General features: G+C 39.7%; 1 protein-coding gene across 1 annotated transcript; it reads right to left on the reverse strand.

The window, feature by feature from the left end:
• Positions 1 to 44: 44 nt before the first annotated feature.
• Positions 45 to 18,401, reverse strand: plod1a (procollagen-lysine, 2-oxoglutarate 5-dioxygenase 1a). Its single transcript, XM_058643122.1, has 19 exons — positions 18,221 to 18,401; positions 15,669 to 15,760; positions 15,319 to 15,452; positions 14,072 to 14,235; positions 13,174 to 13,286; positions 12,525 to 12,588; positions 9,769 to 9,866; positions 9,325 to 9,426; positions 9,089 to 9,220; positions 8,821 to 8,942; positions 8,147 to 8,251; positions 7,906 to 8,031; positions 7,245 to 7,386; positions 7,024 to 7,137; positions 6,739 to 6,804; positions 6,543 to 6,647; positions 5,870 to 6,016; positions 4,601 to 4,726; positions 45 to 2,090 (listed from the first exon to the last, which is right to left on the reverse strand). The coding sequence occupies exons 1-19, from the start codon at positions 18,303 to 18,305 to the stop codon at positions 1,935 to 1,937; spliced, it is 2,193 nt and encodes a 730-aa protein (XP_058499105.1). The 5' UTR covers positions 18,306 to 18,401; the 3' UTR covers positions 45 to 1,934.
• Positions 18,402 to 19,219: the final 818 nt, after the last annotated feature.

Consider the following 19,219-nt stretch of genomic DNA (forward strand, 5'->3'; position numbering starts at 1 on the left):
TCAGCTCATTCGGTGCTTAAACGACACAAATCACAACTCGCTCGTTTCACTTGGCTTTTCACTTTTATTTTCTGTTTAGCACATTAATGGAGACAAATGACAAGTGTGAATATGATGCTGTTGTAAGCTCTGCTGATTGAGTATCAGAATCAGTGAATACGAAGGGAAAAAAATACGTCATCGCTGGTTCCAATATGAAATGTCAAGATGGCAGTGAAACTGCAAATATAAAAAACATGGAGTTTTGGTTTTTAGCAAATCAAATACATAAGAACAAAAGGTAATAAATAAGTAACAGGCATTGGAGTGTCTCGGTTCAACAGAGTCACAACAGAAGTGAACTGAAATAGATGAAGGCACTTTGTGAACTTGGTGAAATGACACAAGTTTTCACAAAATCATGTAAAGAAGTGAATTTTTGGTGATTTCCTGAGAGGCACCACACGACCAAGACCAAACCCAGTCTTTAGACTGATCCAAAAAAAGCTGCTCTGTATCTTTGTTACCTGTTAATCCAATAAAAACATGACTCAGCAGTTAACACTGGCCTGTTGTCACGGGCCCCAGTGGAGCAAGTAACTAACGGTCCGTCCACATGGAAATGAGTGTAGGTGAATCTGCATAGATTTTTTTTTTTGTTTCGTTTGAAAACAGGTCAGAGTAGGGAAAAGCTGGATGGGGACATTTCTTGAACCAGGAAACTTTCTCAAAATGACCCAGAAAAAAAAGGATTGTTTATATTTTGTTCCGTGTCCGTGCGGATGTGGCCAAAAACATCAGTCGAGTGAAGCTGCAGACTCAGACAGCTCTTAAACGCCTTCTCTTCCTATATTTCATATGACACACAACACAATTCAGTCATGACTCAAGTAGAAACTGGATTCACATCAGCTCCCACCCTGGAATATTCCTCATCCCCTAAATCTCTCTGTGGTCATTTCAGTTTCAGTAAATTCCATATTCCATATTCCGGAAGACATTTTCACTCCTAACAGGGATTGTTATGATTGTGTAGTGCATTATCTGCAAAGAAAAGAACATAAAAAATAAAATAAAAAGCTACTTTCTTAAACATGTAGGGGGCAGCAGAGCATTAAAATTAACGTGACTGAGTAAATATGTAATGTAACTTTTTGAATGTAATCGTTTGTTGCACATGCAGGTTGTGTGTGTACATTTATGTTATTCTGCCTCTGGTTAAATTCCATGAACAGAAACAAGGAAACAATGAAACCTTATTTTTATGCTGCCTCCTTTATCAAGCAATACAATCATACCTGCTGCCCGAGGGAGTGTGTGTGTGTGTGTTCACCAGCAGTGCAGGGGTGGGCGGGACTAAGAAGCATCCATCTCATCTCAACTACTGAACAACCGTGTTGTTTTCGAGCAGAAGAATTAACTTCTGAAACTTGTCTTGGCCTCTTCTTTTGTGTTCGCAGTCAAACTCCAACCTGTTTGTCGCAGTGTTGCTTTACTTACGCAATACCGCTGTTGCCTCTTTCTGTCTCGACATAAAGCAAATTGCTTCTGGTGTGCAGCACTGGCGTGTCACAGGGCGACATAAGATCTAAACCTGCTATACTGAGAAACACAGAGAGAGTCGTGTGGAGTGGATAGGCTTAATCGACTTAGTGTGAACTCATGTGTTTGTAGATTAGTCACTGAATTTGTGTTGTGGTTCTGCTCTCATTCAGACATCTGCAGGTCACTGGTCATAAAAGCTTGTGTTGTCTATGAAGGTTTGAATGAAGAGTGGTTATATCTGAGCTCTGAAAGGCTGCTGCTGACAGTTTGATCATTAAGTCATAGATGGTGTACAACAGAACTAGGAAATGAATGGAAAAAAAATCAGAGGATACAGAGCAGCTGTGATGGACCATGTGTGTCCTCTCTGGTCTGGACTTGCCGGTGCTGGTGTCGCCGCCTTTGGGATTTCAGGGATCCACAAAGGACACTGCGATGTAGCGGACGCCTCCAGTGGTCGGCAGGCCTTCGTGGTAGTGGGTGAGGCGGCCCGGGTGCATGAGGGCCCAGCCTTTACGGGGGGCCTGGACAGAGCAGTTGTAGCGGAGGAACTTGCATCCACCACCCTGCAGGTCACACCAGTAAAACACATGTTAACGTCACACAGCTGCAGGTGCACAAGGTGGTTTTGCTTGTATTAGCTTTTTTTACACTAGTGCACTCAGTGATTATATATATGTGGAGGATTGATTTTAGGTTGGAATCAGACTGAAATCATAGTAGGGACACAAGAAAAGAACATAGAAATGCAAGGAATTCTCATCACTTTTCCTTTTCTTCTTAAATAATTTAATTTGAGTATGTAGAGTATGAGTTTGATAAGACCACCTCTCAAAACCGTGACCCAGTTTAAGTTTAACCCAGATACACAAAAATATGGTGGCACATTTATCTTCTAAAAGTGCATAGAAAAATCCTCAGACTGACTTCAAAATCTATTTCTAATCTTAAGACGTTCACGATAGAAACTATTCAGTTCTGTCCTGCATATACTGTAAAAGACTATACTTATACAGTTAAAAGTGGAAGGAGTTTCAATATTATCTGGAGCGAACCCACTGAAAACAACCTACTACTTTGTCCAGTAGATGGCACTATATCTATCACAGATATCAAAGTTAATCCACAAACTGTTCTCAGTGATTTGTTGGGTAAATCACAACAGCAGGGACACAAGAAACTGAACATCTAAAGAATGTGTTTGCCACTTTTTCTCTCATTAAACTGCCTTTGTAAACTGTTCACACCCACAAAACCAAAGTCCATAGACAAAATCAGTGATTTTACATCATGGCACACACAGGAGCTGTTGATCCACTGCTTCTTCTATTAGCAGATTCAAATGTGTGTTTTCTTTGCAACTTCCGTGTTTCATATCCTTCATTCCATTTCCCTCAGTGACACTTTATTATTGAGTTAATGATGCAGCAGTAGTTCAGCAAACCCTGTGTCCCCTGTGAGCTAAAGATGCTGATTTTCTCTGTGGACTTTGGTGTGAGTGAGCATTTTTCAAACTTAGTTTTCCACCAGCCGGGAAAAGCAGTGAACACATTCTTAAAGACAGACGTTCCTTTCACAGGGTTCCTACACCTTGGTTGACATCAAATCCAAGGACTTTCCAGGACCAATTCAACTCAAAACTTAAGGACCAAATGTGCTGACACAGCTTAAGACGGGAGGGCAACTTGTAAGAGCCACTTATTGATTTGCAGCAGTGATTGCTCTTGTGATCTTGGTCAAAGTCAGTGTTTGTAATTTTTTTCTTTAGAGGGCCTTGAATATTTCTTTCCAAATTCACAAACTTCCAAGGTACCCAAGGACCTGTGGGAACCCGGCTTTCATTCATAGATAGATTTGACGTAATATGAATGGCCTTCAACAAGCAAAACCACATTATTGAAATGAAAAACAGTGTGTTTATAATTTCCCCCAGTAAGTAAATATTTAACATTTTATATTTATACGATTTAGCTGCGGCTGTTGTTCCTCAGTTCAAATCCATGTACTTGTACTAACGTGATAACACTGAGGATGCAGGGAAACAACATTTATGCAGCAATGAACACACGGCTTCTGGCTTCAGCTGTATGTGTCATGCAAAGAAGACAGATTCACATGGAAACATGACACATGAAACACGAAACACCAGAGAAATGGAGATGAGCATGCCAGAAATATGATGGCATTCCTCTGTTCAACCATACTTCCGACTGTGATGTCATGCTTTGTTCAGACCTTTGTGCTACACTGAGAAGTCTGACACTCTTTGTACGTTACACGTTTTATTATTAACTACGTAGATTAATTTGTGGTGTTTCAATGAAGAGGTGTTCCTTTGTTTGTTTACAAATGCTTTATAACCATCACAGGTTTGCAGCTAATCAGGAAAGTCAACCCTGACCCCATAGTGATGCAAGAAATTATCACCTTTTCACCCAAGGGAAATGTACGTTAACCATGTCATTATGTGTGGTAAGGGTGTGGCTAAAATTAGACAACACACCCAAACTGTGACAAGTTTAGCCTAAATATATATGAAAATAAAAGAAGCCACATTCATTTCATCCATTTGTGCAAAAAAGTCTCTGGAATTCATAGTACACCCAACAGGAAGTCAGTCATTTTCAATTTAGGGGTAATTTATGGCATTTTACAGCCTCCAACATAATTAATCAGACGGACTACATGGAAAAGTATGTACAGTCCCATCCTGCATGTACTGTGTCAGACTATATTTAGACACAAAAACAAACTACATGTTCAATTTAACTGTGTTTCTTGACAAAAGTTTTCTGACTTTTGAACATTCTTTCATACGAACCCCCCCCCCCTTCACTTAAAACTGGATCTTTTATTTACTAAATCTGTCATAATTTCCTGTCAGTTTTCCTAGAAAGAGAAAAGTAAAAACTGGTATCCTTCAAATTCAAGTCAGTGAAAGTCGGCTGAAAATGTAAAACATGTTACGTCTGTTCCACGGTGAACATACTGAAACCATTTTGGAGCTACACTGACTGCTGATTCATGATGCGGTGAACACGTCAGATTTCTATCCTCTACTGCTGAACACACTCACCTGATAATCAGGGCCCATTTGATTGAGTGCAAGGTTTATAGTGAAAGTGGAGGCGTCATGGTGTGGCCTCAAAGACGGCTGCTCATCTGGCTTATATCTAACTACAAAGGCCAAGTCAAACTGAGCCTGCAAACACAGAGACAGACAGAAAGACAGACAGAGAGGAGTCATGCAAGCATTCAGAGACACAAGAGTGTGTAGTCACACACGTCGTCACGTAAAACGCCCCCTCACAGCTCCAAGCATGAGCTCGGTTCCTATTCCAGCATTCACTTCCAGAGGCTGAGCAGAGAAGCAGAGAGATGTGCAGACCATCTGCATCGTCATATCCTGTAGCTTCTATTACCTGCCGCCGCCTCATTTACCTGGTAGTCAACGCCTTTGCTGTTGAGAGCTACGTTAATAGTGAAGGTGGAGGCGTCATGGTGAGGGACGAGCAGCGGCTGCTCGTCAGGTTTATACCTCACCACAAAGTTCAGGGGAGTGGAACACTGATGAGAGAAGACATGTTGGTGAGCACAACACACAGAGCAGATGATGACGCGCTCACCTCAGTGACTGTATATGAAGATGACTGCTCACGGCGAGTCAAACTTAAGCAGAGTTGCTCATAATGAGGGCTGCCTTGGTAGGCGAGTACACCGGCAGTAAGACAAGGTTAAACAATAATGTAATGTCGCAAATGTAATACTTGAATTCACTAATGTTACGCACACATTTGCTGTGGTTTCTGCTCCACTCCTCATAAATAGGACGCTTTCTGTTGTTAAGGGCGCGTGGACAAAAGTTTCGATATAGTTTCAGAGAGCTGTCACACTCACATGAAAGTCAAATGCTGGAAACATGTAGCTTTACACTGTAATGCGCTGGAATCAAACAATAATTATATGAGACATGAAAACATCAACAGAGTTTAGGGCTGAACCATTTGGACAAAGTACTTATTGTTATATTTCTGGCAGATATCACAATAGCAACAGGATTGTCTTTGTAAGTCAGTTCAGTATTTGCTGTACAATAATATGAAAATGTAAATGAGCATCACCACAAAACGTCTACTATAAGAATGACAACTTTGAGATATGACTTGTGTCCAACATGTATGCATCACATTATTTTAACTGGCAAACACAGAACAGTAAAAAATAAAACTAAATGCATCATTTTAAACTGATATGAAAACCATTAATTGTTCAGCCCTGACAGAGATTAACTTGAATTCAACTCCTCATTTAGTGGAGATGATGATGATGATGGTTGAAGTCTTACCTGTGTGTAATAGCCAGGAAACATTTTCTCTGTTATGGGTGCGATGTACTCCAGTAAGAATTTACGCCATTCCTTATCAAAGTTGATTTGATTCATGTGGATGTCAATGGTGGGGACGTTCTCATAACCACCCTGAATTCTGGTGTCCTGGAATCACAAAAATCACACATGGTTAGTATTACTCGTCCTCAAATGCTGTAACTGCACCTGCTCCTATCACATAATTTAAAATTCCTAAAGACAAGGAAATGAAGTAGAGAAGAGCAGAGTCCTGCTGTGAGGCTGCAGTACCACTGATAGAGAAAGAGGGAGACAGAGAGCAGGATTACAGCTAAACCAGCTCTGTGTTTGTGTATAATGTCATTAAACTACAACCAAACTGGTGAAAATGTCACTTCTCTACCTGTTTATTGAACAGTTAAGTTTGATACTGGAGACTTTGTGCTTATACTGACCAACAGTACTTACTTTACCATGATATTATGTGCACTCAGTGACCAACAGCGACATTCTCAGACTTATATAAGTATATATGTCTGCATTTATGTTTGTGTGATGAATTTTACATGAATTTAAACCTAATTTAATTATTCAAACTCAGAGGAGATGGAGGTCATTTATCTTATCATTTATCTTGACAATCACAAACACACACATACGTATGATAACATACCGTATTGCGTCCTCCGGACCACTGACCAAAGTTCTCCATCTCCTCAACCATGTGGTTACAGGCAATATCAGAAAACACGGGGAACCAGTAGACATCAGGACACGGCTGGTGGACACAGAGACAAGGTGTCAACACTGACATTAACCATACAACATTCTTGTATTTTTTGTGTTTGTTTGTGTGTGGGACAACTCACAGTTTCCATCAGGTTGGTTTTCATAATGAGCGAGTAGTTCTCATGAATATAACGGTCCTCCCAGTCCTGCAACAAACACACAGTTTAAGTGGTGCTCAAGTATTGCATATTTGATCTGTACGCAGGTGTTAGGTTAATTTGAATATTATAGACATCACCTTCCATCATATTCCTAGTGATCACATTACACCACTGCAATAACCGACAAGCAACACAAGGGGGAAGCCTCCTTCAGTCTACAGTGAGTGTACAGTGAGTCCGTCATTAGTCAGACAAAACTCTCACCTGTGGGTTTTCAAAGATCTGCCACAGATCATTGTGGAGGTGGCTGGTCTGATAGTTATCTGTCGACAAGATGCGACCAAATGTGTGCATGTTGGTCACATACATGAAGATTCCCTGGAGTGACAACAGTTCAAATATTTTTAAAAAAAAAGAATAATGTAAACATTCATTTTCATTGGATAATTTCATGGCCAGAGCACATTTGTGCTTGTTTTCCTCACCTTGATGCGTACGTTGTGGCAGAATGCCATGTCAGGGTCTAAGATGTGAGAGTTGAACAGCTCGTAGTCGGTGAGCTCTGTTCGCAGGAGACTGGCCTTCACCAGGTAAACGTTAGTCACATACGGGACGTTCCACACACCTCTGACAACAGGACAGTGTTAGATTACACACACACACACACAGTGCTGAATGTAACCTGATCACAACCTGACTGTGATAAAATACTGTTATTAATATTATTGTCACTTAACCACATTTTGTTCCTTTGCTCTAGTTTACAAGAATATTAAATCATGTTTTCTGATCTGATCTCTTTTCATTTGCTTACATCACTCACCACACCTTCTCTTTTCTAACAGATACACACTCTGCAGTTACGTCCACTCTGTTCTGCTTTTGGTGAGTTTATTCAAATTAGAATGTGATGTTCCCAACTTATTTTCTTTTTTTAATACCATTTTTATTCCTTATGCTTCCTCTTCTACTTCTGCTGGTTTTATTCACTGACAAACAGCCTGATCTCATGAGTGGAGAGGACTTCATCTCTGTGGACATTTGTAGTTAGGAATATCTTCCCTGCTTTATCTGTCAGTAAATCTCCTCTGATGCTGAACACACAAACGTGTTTAAAGTCTTTAACGAACAATTTGAGCAGCTTACTCTCTCCTTCCTTGAACAAGGTCCACGTAGTCCTCAGATCTGGCGTAGTAGCCGTCTGCACTGAGAGCTCCCCAGAAGTTGCTCCACAGTCGACCCACTCGAGTTATCATTGGCGCAACAATGGGACTGCACAACCAAACAAGAAGCATTATTGTAGTTCTTCATGTAAGTCACTGAAATGAGTGTAAATAATTGACTTTGTGTAGTTGTGACTGGAGCTAGTTTAGATGAAAGGACTCACAGGTTTTGTTCGATGAGGATTTTGAGTACGTTATCATTCTTTAAGACCACCTCGATGTCCAAACTGAAGAAGTAGTCACAGTCCTCGTCCTTGCGGCACATGTCACTGAAGGAAGGGAAAGACACAGAAATGTCAGCACTGGATCAAACTCCACATGAACAAAATAAATCCACATCATTAACTTTGCTGTGGACAGAACATTATATGAGACGCTGTTTTGTGCATGGAAAGCACCTGATTTCAGTGCTTTACTGTGCCAGGTGACTACATGTCAGATGGAATTTCTTTCCTCTAACTGTAAAGAGCGGTATTATCTCTAGAACAGGGGTTTTCTAACTTTTTTGAGGCAAGGTTTAAATGCCCATCTGTGTAGTTTACACTCCCACTGCAAAACTGTACTCTAAGAGAGCCATTGCACTTCAGAGTGATGGCCCACTATCTATACAAACAACAGGTTTCATTCATGAAAGCATACAGGAGTCTGAATATTTCCTCTCTTGTTGTTGTGCCTGAAAAGGCATGATTTTGTCATTTATTGCCTGATCTATGGGTTGCGGACCCAAAATGAAAAGTAAGATATTCCAGAATGCAGACACACTGCTCACTCATCCAGTGTGACCCAGGCCCAACAGTATGTTACAGGAGCTTTCTTCAAGTTCTTCAAGGAAACTCACAAGCCAAGGTTGCGGGAGGCAGCTCCATCCATCTCCTCCTCAGGCCCCAGGACCCGGACATCCCGATACAAGCTCCCATGATCCCGCAGGAAAGAGGTGACGTGTTGCTCATGATGGGGTTCCTGGAGGGAGAGGACAGAGTCTTATTCTCTCTCAGATCACTAAATTTACAAGATGTTGAAAGGTTATTGTGGAATTATTAAACAAATAACAATGTATGTAGTCTAGCCCAGTTTTAAAAGGGTTAGAATGAAGTTGGTGTTTTTACCTGGCTGAAAATGAAGAGTTTCAGCCTGTTCTTAGGATACTGCATTTTCAGTAGGCGCTCGAAAAACACAGAGACAAAGGGGGTGGGCTGCTGGATGAAGATGCCAATCGCCACCAGGGGGTATTCGCTCTCCTGTGGGGGTAAAAACATCATGAAGACAGTTTGTTTTTTTCTTAACTATCATAACTGATTTAATGTAATTGTAGATCACAATCGGCAGCAGCTTGTGAACAAACCTTGAGAGCAGTGAGGGGGTGAAGATCGTCGCGACACACTGTGCATCCGGTCTCAAATGTCCACGAGTTGGGGATGTAGTTACCCAGGTAGTTGATCTGCAGCTGCAAAAACACCAACATTATCACGTCTCAACCTAATATCAAAGGTTTTAATGGTCCACTGTGTAAAATTTAGGTGAACTTGATATATTTTCATATATTTAAGGATAAAAATTGTCGACTCTTTGTAGTTTTTAAACTTTTTTGCTTTTACAATAACAAACACAGAAAAGCACACACATAACAAATCTCCCAGAATTGAAAGAAAGATAGAATCAGTTCTGTTCTGGGTGTACCTGCCGTCCACACAACCCCAGTGTTTTTTATGCTACATTAATGAAAACTCTGTATGGATGCAGCTGAGTTACGTGTGTGATGAGTCAGCCTGGTTTGACTGAACAGTACCTTGGTTGGTCCATTCCCATGGACAATGACTGGTAGGGTATCATATAGCACATTTCTGGCTCGTACTCTACCGTCCTCAAATTTCAGTACCACCTCATCTGGGAAATACAAACACACACAAACACACACACACACCCACAATAACATCAGTCTGATGGTTTGGACCAGACATCAGTCCCCCCATGTTCAGATCAGTCTCATGTCCTGATCCAAACTTAAAACTAAAACGGTATGGTTGTATGAAGTAGACAGACAGTGTGTTACTTATATAGAGGTTACTGTGATCTGCACACTCCCTGTAGTGAGAGGCAGGCAGATCAAGTGGGTGGGAGTTAAGGTTGTCCCTGCAACCAGGGACAACAGGAAGGAAAACACACACATTTTTCCACATAATAAAAGGCTGACCTAATAAACCTACACCAGTTTACTCTCCTGAGAAAATGCTCACTGCTAAACAGCTTTTCTAACATGAGACTGAGGTGTGTGTTGTTTCTGTGAACCACACACTGTCTTAAACCAAACTTCACTTTACTTCACAACATGGAGGAGTAGTTGGTCTAATGCTGTCTCCATTAGTAAATTTAATTGTGTTATTTTGTGACGTCTGTCTGTGAAAACTTTCACTGAGATTTATCTTAGCAACACAAACTCATGTAGGCAGAAATAAACCTGCAACTCATGTGTCCTGTGAGCTAAAGCTGCTGTTTGTATCAATGTTCCACTAAATTTTCTAGATTCTTTATTTGTCCCTTGACAAATACTATTCACTATTCACATTAACAGAGCAACTTGGTCCAGGCCAGCTGGACATCCTACTTATTGTATGAATTTTAATAAAAGACATTGGAATAAATTCCATTTTGGTTCTGTTCTTAGTAAATAAGGGGGGACAATGGGATTACTGGTTTTTTTTTTTTTTACTTTTGCTTTCGAACAGGCAACAGACAGCAGTCAAACACAACTTTAAAACCAGTGACAGTTTTTAATGTTGTTTTCTGATCAGGGTATGTTTAAATGTAAAACCACCACTTCATCTAATTTAGGTAAAGTTGTTGGATCTGTGGTATTTAGTCAGTCCTAAGGGACACCATTCATGCCTGTGTTGTCTCTGTGAGCTCCGGCATGTCCGTCTCACACACGACTCACAAATTCCTTTCAGGGGGGAAAAAAAAAGTCCCACAGAAAGAGCTCATGTTTAAACGTGCAGCTCCAGCTCAAACGCTTCAAGTGTCAGTCCTTTCACATTTAACTTCTAACTGCTATGTTCTCTCACTGTGACGGTGCATCAGTGGCTCAGCATGGACCAGATTACTGAGGACACATACACACACACACAAACATGGGAGCTGCACAAGACGGTAACCCCTGATGACCAGTAGCTTTTTTCAAACTTTTGGCACCAGTGGAATTTTCCATAGAAAGGAGGGCAAGTTGTAACATAAGCAGGGAACAAAACACACACAATACTGCTGTTGTACATGTCGTGCAGAACAGACCGTGAACCTGCTAACTCTCTGTAGATCACTGCATTATTATTTTTCTATTAATTGTTAATCGATAATATAATCTATGGATAAAAACTGTTGGTGTGCCTTTGATTATGATTTTTACTTTTTTGGACAAACTGTTTGCTGTCAGAAATGACTGTGTGTCATTTCTTCATTCCAACACACTTAAAAAACATTTCTGACACAGCAGCAGTGCGAAGTCATTAGTTGACAGACTTTATTTATTTATTTATTTATTTATTTAAATTTGGATTTCTTATGTAGCACAGAAGGGCAGTTTAAGGAGGTAGGCGTGGCAACTCAGTGTGACATGCAGGTAGAGAGAGACAGGCTAATCAGGAGAGTCAGAGCACCTGAGGAAGTTTTGATTAGGAGGATCTCTCGGGCAGGTGAAGCTCTTTTGTCTGCCAGAGTCAAGCTGGAGAGATGTGTGTATGTCAATGCTGGGGTGGCAACTGAGACGCCATTGGTATGTACATTATATTTTAGTTTAGTAACATTTATGATGCAGGTCTGTGCTGTTAACTTTGGTGGCATCCTGTCTGTTTATTTAATTTGGCTTTTTATCTGAATTATGTCTGTTAATTGAGAGGATTATTAACTACTGAAATGATGGTTTAGACTGGATTGGCAATGTGATGAGTTTGTGTAGAGTTATTCATTTGAGTTGGAATGGTTGCTATAACTAATAATAATTATTATTATATTATTGATTTGAATTTGACTTAATTAATTCACTTCATTTGCAAATAGAAGCGAGGGAGGTAAAATCATTTAATGCACTAAATATACTAAAGATTCAAAGGTTATTAATTGTTATTTCATTCTTAAAAATAAATCTGTTTAAAAATAGATCCTAAAAGAAACTTGTTTAGATCATTTATTAGACAATACACTGTATTATTAAATGGTATAAATTTATTTTCACTCTTTAGATTTACAGTATGAATTAACTTAAGTAATGATCATAGATTTTGGTGTGATAATGCATTTATTTGATCTTTGAACTAACAAACCTAATTTTGTTTCTTCCTAGATTATCAACCTACACGTACTATAATCAATGTCAATAAATGGATGAAAGTTGTACGGAGTTGGTCAGCGTCCTCTGTTGCCCTCTATGCCTGGTCGAGTTTAGGTAGGCATTGATGTGAAAACCACAAGAAACTCGACAAGCAGAGAACTGCACCTCCACGATGCCTCAGCTCATGTTCTGTCTTAGTAACAAAGTTCACCAGCTGGACTTACCGAGGGCCCCGTGCAGGTTCTGGAACAGTCTGCATTTGCTGTCCAAAGTGATATTTATGGATTTCTGAAACAGGGAAACACATAGTTTTCACTGTTACCATAATATCTAATCTAACAGAAAAACTAACACACAGAAAGGGAGTCAATATTCAAAAGAAACTATAAACAGTTCTTCTGGTTTTTGATCAACAGGACAAAATCATGCCACAGTTAAACACCACTTTCATCCAACTTGTCGACTCGGCTGTTTTGTTGCGTTAACTGTCAATAAAACTGGTCTGCACTTCCTGCACATGTTTCAAATTAAAATTAGGAGGAAATTCTGCTGAGCCACTGGAAGGTTTTTTAATGTGAAACGTCTGCACAGAAACTACAAAGTGTCTCCAAAAAAATCCTACAAACTCAAGTGATAGGAAAAAACACAATATAGTCATTACTAAAACAAATACAGGAATATATAACAAAAACAATTTGATGACAAGTTTCTACATTTTAATATTTCTTTTGTACTATATTTCATGTAATTATCAGTTTATGTGATTCTACTTTTTTTTTTTTAAATACTATTATTGGTAATATTAGTAGTAGTAGTTCTAGTATTTTTGTGAAAGCACAAAACTATTAATGGACACATTGTTACAAGTCTTACTTTTTTTGCTGGATCGATGTAAATCTTGGTGAAGAACAGCTGGTCACTGTCACTGTCTTCACCCGCCCAATCAGAAACCAGCTCTTTGATGTTGGGAAGGTAGCCAATGAAACCTGAGGACAAAAAAAGATGACAGAAGAGACAAGACTAAAGCATTACAGTCACAAATATAGTAGAACTCCAGATGTGTTCACCTAACTCCATAGCTGTGTACACTAACAGTTAGTTTGCTTTTTCAAATGACCACATGACCTCTGATTACCGCCAGTTCTCTTTTACAGCCTCGGCACTGACTCAAACTAAAAACTGCAAACTACAGACCTGCTGTTTCTCTGCTATAAAAAGAAAAAGCCAAATGCCTTCCTACAAAAATGACTAAGGGCCCTATTTAAACCAGCACATGGTCTAAGTGCATGGTGTACGTGCATTAGCACGTGTCCAGTTACACAATGTGTAATCTAGGCATAAAGTGAGGCACAAAGTAGTCTCGTAGGTGTGTTTTGTGCATAAAATCAATTGATTTGCATTATTTGCTTTAATCGCTACAGTTGAAATATTTGAATTTGAGCATAAAAAAATTCTCCAAAGCCAAATTGAGCTGAGATTCTTCCCTACATTCCCCACATTTTATCAGAAACAGAGTTGTTTGAAGGAGAGGGCGGGGCAGAGTATGAGCTACCTGCTAACTTCTGAAAATATGAGTGCGTCACTTGATTCAAGCTGTAGGTCACAGTGTTGTTGCTTAGCTCCAGGACTGGTAATATTGCATACTGTACTTTACAGGCACGAGTAATGCAAGGAAACACAAATTCTTCACTTTGTGTTTGGTTTTTTCATAACAATGTGAGCGCAACCTGGCCTGCGACAGTTGAGTGACAGATAGGAGTGTTGGTGATACCTCCTGACCCCAGGAACCTGTTGCCCTCTCTGACGTGGGGGTGTTTGTCCTCCAGGTGTCTGTCGGGCCAGATCAGACTCTCAGAGGAGAACACCACCTTGTGTTTGGCCTGCTGGAACTTCTTGAGCAGCTCTTTGGGCCCCGAGGCAAAGACCACATCATAGCTGTGTCACACAGGGAGAGAAAATAGAAATGTTTACTGCACTGTGTGGCTTAGCTGTGTGACTGTGTGTACAGTATGTGTGTGACCAGTGAGATAATTAAAGTTAATGTAGGGGTTGCATTTATAAGACGACAGCATCTTTTTACGTGGAGAGGGAAGATGCCAGTGGTTGTGTTTACAGGCAAGAAAGGAACTGTCCGATTAAAAGCACCAAGTGTATGTTGCTCACTGGCATCTGTTTACTAAGAGTCCAAAAACAGCAGCATCAAACATGAAGTGCAAACGTCTGTTTGCAAGTGTGTGCCTGCTGAGCTGTTGAACTTGTAGAAACAGTGATTATGGAGGTGTAAATTTGCAGTTGAAACTGACTGGAAACACAACCAGCCCCAAAATGTCATTGTGTTAACCATAATAAGACCAAGACTTATGCACATTTAAACAGTGAGAAGCTCACAAGTATTCATTGGTGACAAATATTTTAGAGTGAATGGAACAAAAGTATATATCATGAGAAATGTAAGACTTACTTCCACCTTTAAGACAATGTTATTATTACTCATTTCATTATTAATTTTTTTATTTATTCAATTTATGTAATTAGACAAAAATGTATCTGCAGCATCAAATCACAGCATGAAATATCTCCGGGCACTTGAGGGAAAAAAAATCCCTTTTTTGAATTGTAAATAGCAACTAGGAGGAAATGGGGGGAGAGAGAGAGCGGAGGTGTGTGGAGGGAGGGGGGGGGGAGTGGGTGACACAATTCGCTGTTAAACACTGTTTAGAGCAGATCCTATTAATGGTGCTAGCCACAGTGATTATGCTGTTATTATGCTGTCTCTAATCATAATAATCATCGTGATCATCATAACCAGCAAGGTGAGATTTTGCAGAGGAAAAATCTCATCCTGCTTATTAAAGTGCAACCACACAACCACAACACTGTCAAACAGTGATAGCAAACAAGTTCATGCATATTGAAATGGATGGAGACAATCGCTGACGGAGTGAGAAATCTGAAGTCGTCTGGAAAGAGTGGATTTAACACGAAAAAGTATTAAAGTCTGCAGTGAACCTTCTCTACCTGTCAATAAAAAGGATGACTTTGTCCTCATCCTTCATTTCTCCCAGAGCCGCTTTGAGGAGTCGCACCTTCTGACCTCCTCCTGGAGCCGACATGTAGTCGCCTCCTCTCCATGTCTCACCCTGACCAAGAACCTGAAAGCATACAGAAAGTACATATGCTATACTAAATTATCTCCTTCCTTTGTAACACTGAAATGTAAATAACGTACATTACTTAGAAAGTTGTACTTTAAAAACATACAAATGCCAGTAAAATGCATTTTAAAAAAATTATAAAAATGAATACCAGTTAGATAGAAAGGCCTTTGTGGCCAGACAGCAGGAAATTAATTTGCTGTACTTTCCTACCTTGACGGTGTAGTTGAAGTGTTTGGCCGACCTCAAGAAACGCCTGAAGCCATCTGTCTCTTTGGTTGCAACTGTCACGACCAGAAGTTTATCTGGAAGATACAACATTTTTCCTCTTGCTTCAAGCACGGATTGACCCAAAAAGGAGCTGCCGTAACTGACAGCTTTAGCGATTTATGTCCTGATTGTGCTAAATGACAGTACTGTCTAACGGTAACCGAGCAGAATTAAAGCTGAAAAGGTAAAAGCTTAAACTCAAATCACAAGCGTCGGAAAAGTCTGTGTATCTATACCATAAATCGTTACGTAGCCTTACAGCAGGGTGACCCAGGTATTTACTGCTTTGCAAACATGACTGATGAAAAAACAAATGTACCACTAAACGTTACCTCTTCCTAAAATGTTCCCTGTTTGACATAGTTGCAATTCATCATGTAGGAACAATGATAAACACTACAGAAACAGAAACATTTTCTTCCCATTGAGTTCACAACGATGCATCATCATGACTGTGACTAATTGGTAATCAGGGGGCTGCAGTTTGAAGGTCTGTGTTTCTAGGTGAACAAAGTGTGCTAATGATACAATTTGTTTTCACAGATTTGCAAAACTGTGATTTAAAAGGATATCTGAGAGGGACAAATTGTGTTTAGGCTTTAGCAGTTGACCATTTTAAAACCATGTTAAACAAATTTGAATAAGACACTTATTTCCATTTGTGTGGGAAACCCTTTACATTTACAGATGTAAATGCAAAACTAATGTCTCTTATTTAATGTAGCAAAACTCAGTAATTTCACATATGACTTTTTTTTCTCGTTTTACTTTCCTTATTTTACTTGCTAAAAAAAACAAAAACTTGAATCCACCACTGCAAATACAATGATGGGCGTGAGAACAACCAGCACACAGATATTAACAGGTAACCGAATATGAGTCACTCGAGATGTCTTTTATACTCAGACACATGATTTAAGTGTTTGCAGAGGTGCAACATGACAGACTAATTGGGTGATGCATTATTATTTTGAAGGCCAGTGTTTGTATGTGAACAAAACTTCCCTGCGGGGACAATAAAGTATATCTGCTTTGATTTGGATTTGCTTAATAATGCACAACAGTGTGACCTAATATAAAACGGAAACCTATTAATATCTCAGTGGTTATCAGATGCTTAGGCTTGAGTGGTTTGGAGTAAGGTTGAACAATGAATTGCTTTCAAATCAAAATTGCAGTTTGACACAATGAAATCAGCAAAAAGCAAAGGTTGCAATTTAATTTCTTCCATTTATGACTGTACAATCTTCTTGGCAAATTAAAAATTATGTTAACAGTCTCATGCTTATAACAGAATTACAGATGGTCCCACACTGGTTTGAGACCTCTGGTTTAGTAATTTTGACCTGAAGACAACAGGAGGGTTAATTCATTACGTTGTGACAAATTTAAGTAATATTTTTAAGTTGGTCAATCATTTAATCATTTACTTTTTTCAGTGTGTGGTAATGCTCCATCACATTTTAAATCTATTAATACTTAATTGTATGGAAGACTGTTCCCGTCATAATTATGAGATACTAAGTCACAATTATGAAATGCTGAGTCATTGTTATGAGATACTAAGTCATAATTATAAGATGCTATGTCATTATTATGAGATAGTAATTCATAATAAGTCATCATTTTGAGATAGTATTCCATTATTTTGAGATTGTGATAATAATGATATTCTATTTCAAAATTGTGACTTACTATATCATAATTGTGACTTGTGAATTGTGTAACTAATGGGTTTTTATTTTACTTTTCAAGTGGCACAAACGGGCTTCCATAGAATTGAACCTTGACTCAAAAAAAGGTAAATCGTCAATCAAATTTTAGCGGTGATATTAGAAGAATTTGATATTTCTCCCCAAAATAGTTCACGCTGTTGATACTGGAGCTTTCCGTTTTCAGAATTCTGACCATATTCCCATGTTTATGTGTTTTTCAAAATGGAGGAAGTAGTTTTATATAACATACATATATAAACTTCACTACATGTACAACTAGCATTCCATAGCTAGCCTAGCCTGAAGTTAGCGTTAGCGCAGAGAGACAACACAGTAAAGCGGCTCTACAGCAGCCCCGTCCCCGTCCACGTCAGCGGCATGGAGGTCCTTCCTCCTCCACCACCTTCACTTCCACCTACCCGTTCACACGCGTAGTGTCAATTCCATATTATCTGACAAGGTAAATCTCACATAGGTTCAAATACGAGTCTTATAAATAACAAATAATAAATAATAAAAGTAAAAATAACAGTCAACAACGTCACGTGCGCGTGCCAACTTTAAATCTCAGCTTTTCCACACGGACCACTGTTTTACGGCCAACAACCAAAAACTCTGCTGCTGTGATTTCCCGCACGGACACATCACTGTCACAGGACGTCTATCCACACAAGACATTCACTCTGTCTGTACCGAGACAAACGGAGTCAAACCGAGCCGACAAGTGCTGACTAATTCTCTCTGTGTCTGTGTGTGTGTGTCGGCGGGGTTTTACTGTACCTCCAGGGACTCGCTGCTCTTCACTGACTGTTACAGGGAGAAGAAGCAGAGGACAGAAAAACAACAGAAACCAGCCGAGTCTCATCTCTGAGCCTTGAGACGGGTCCTGGACTGATGTGAACGGGTATGAACCACCACCGTGGTCGTCAATGTGAAGACTGGACTGGAGAGGAGGCGAAGTTTGCTCTAGAAGTCTCTACAGCGCCGCCCCCCACTCTCTCTCTCACTGTGTGAGTCTATGTCTCTCTCCCTCTCCCACCCCCTCCCTCTCTCTTTCACTCACAAATCTTTTTTGACTACAGTATAAGAATTTAAGTGAAAAAAAGGGCATTTTCTGCGTCACTTATATGTTTTAATAACATAGTAATAGTTTTAATAGTGACGTTAGAGTGGGTACATTTCAGTGTGTGCAACAGAAGGAGCTGCAGCTGCATGATGATCCAGCTGCTCTGTCTGTCTGTCTGCATGTGTGCGTGGACATGATCGTCTGCACGTAGACCCATGTCAACTCCCTCCATTCACTACAGAGAGTCTTTATGTGAGGAGGGAGGACTACAGCACATCTAGACAATGAGCACTACAGCACAAAACCAGAGCTGCAACCTGACCAAGAAACATGAATTTATAAGGTAATCCTTTATCAGTCCCACATTGGGAAAGAGTACAGTGTTACAGCAGCAAAGACAGTCTGGAAAGGTAATGAGTAATCTGTCTTGTATAAAGTACCTAAAAGGGATACTAAGTATCTTACCAGAAAATAACTTTGGTAGAAGTTGAAGTCACTATGGCATTTATTGTACTAAAGTATTTACTTTAGTATTACTAAAGTATTGCAAGTATGTATTTTATCTAAGTAAGGAGTAAGGATTTTTCAAGGGTTCAATTCCTGGCCTCTGCTCTCCTTGAGCAAGAAATCCCACATTGAAGCATGTAAATGGGTATGAAAGATGTGTGAATGGCAAAACTGTAGTGTAAAGCAGAAAAACTCTACATAAATAT

The sequence above is a fragment of the Solea solea genome, chromosome 11 (genome assembly GCF_958295425.1).
Source record: "Solea solea chromosome 11, fSolSol10.1, whole genome shotgun sequence".
NCBI classification, from domain to species: domain Eukaryota; kingdom Metazoa; phylum Chordata; class Actinopteri; order Pleuronectiformes; family Soleidae; genus Solea; species Solea solea.

What these genes read in the sequence shown, in the direction of transcription:
- plod1a (XM_058643122.1), bottom strand. Translation starts at nt 18,305, where the DNA reads ATGAGACTCGGCTGGTTTCTGTTGTTTTTCTGTCCTCTGCTTCTTCTC. An exon ending in GTCATCCTTTTTATTGACAG is followed by an intron (nt 14,236 to 15,318) that starts GTAGAGAAGGTT and finishes TGTGTGACACAG; the next exon opens with CTATGATGTGGTCTTTGCCT. An exon ending in AACTCTTCATTTTCAGCCAG is followed by an intron (nt 8,943 to 9,088) that starts GTAAAAACACCA and finishes CTCTCCCTCCAG; the next exon opens with GAACCCCATCATGAGCAACA.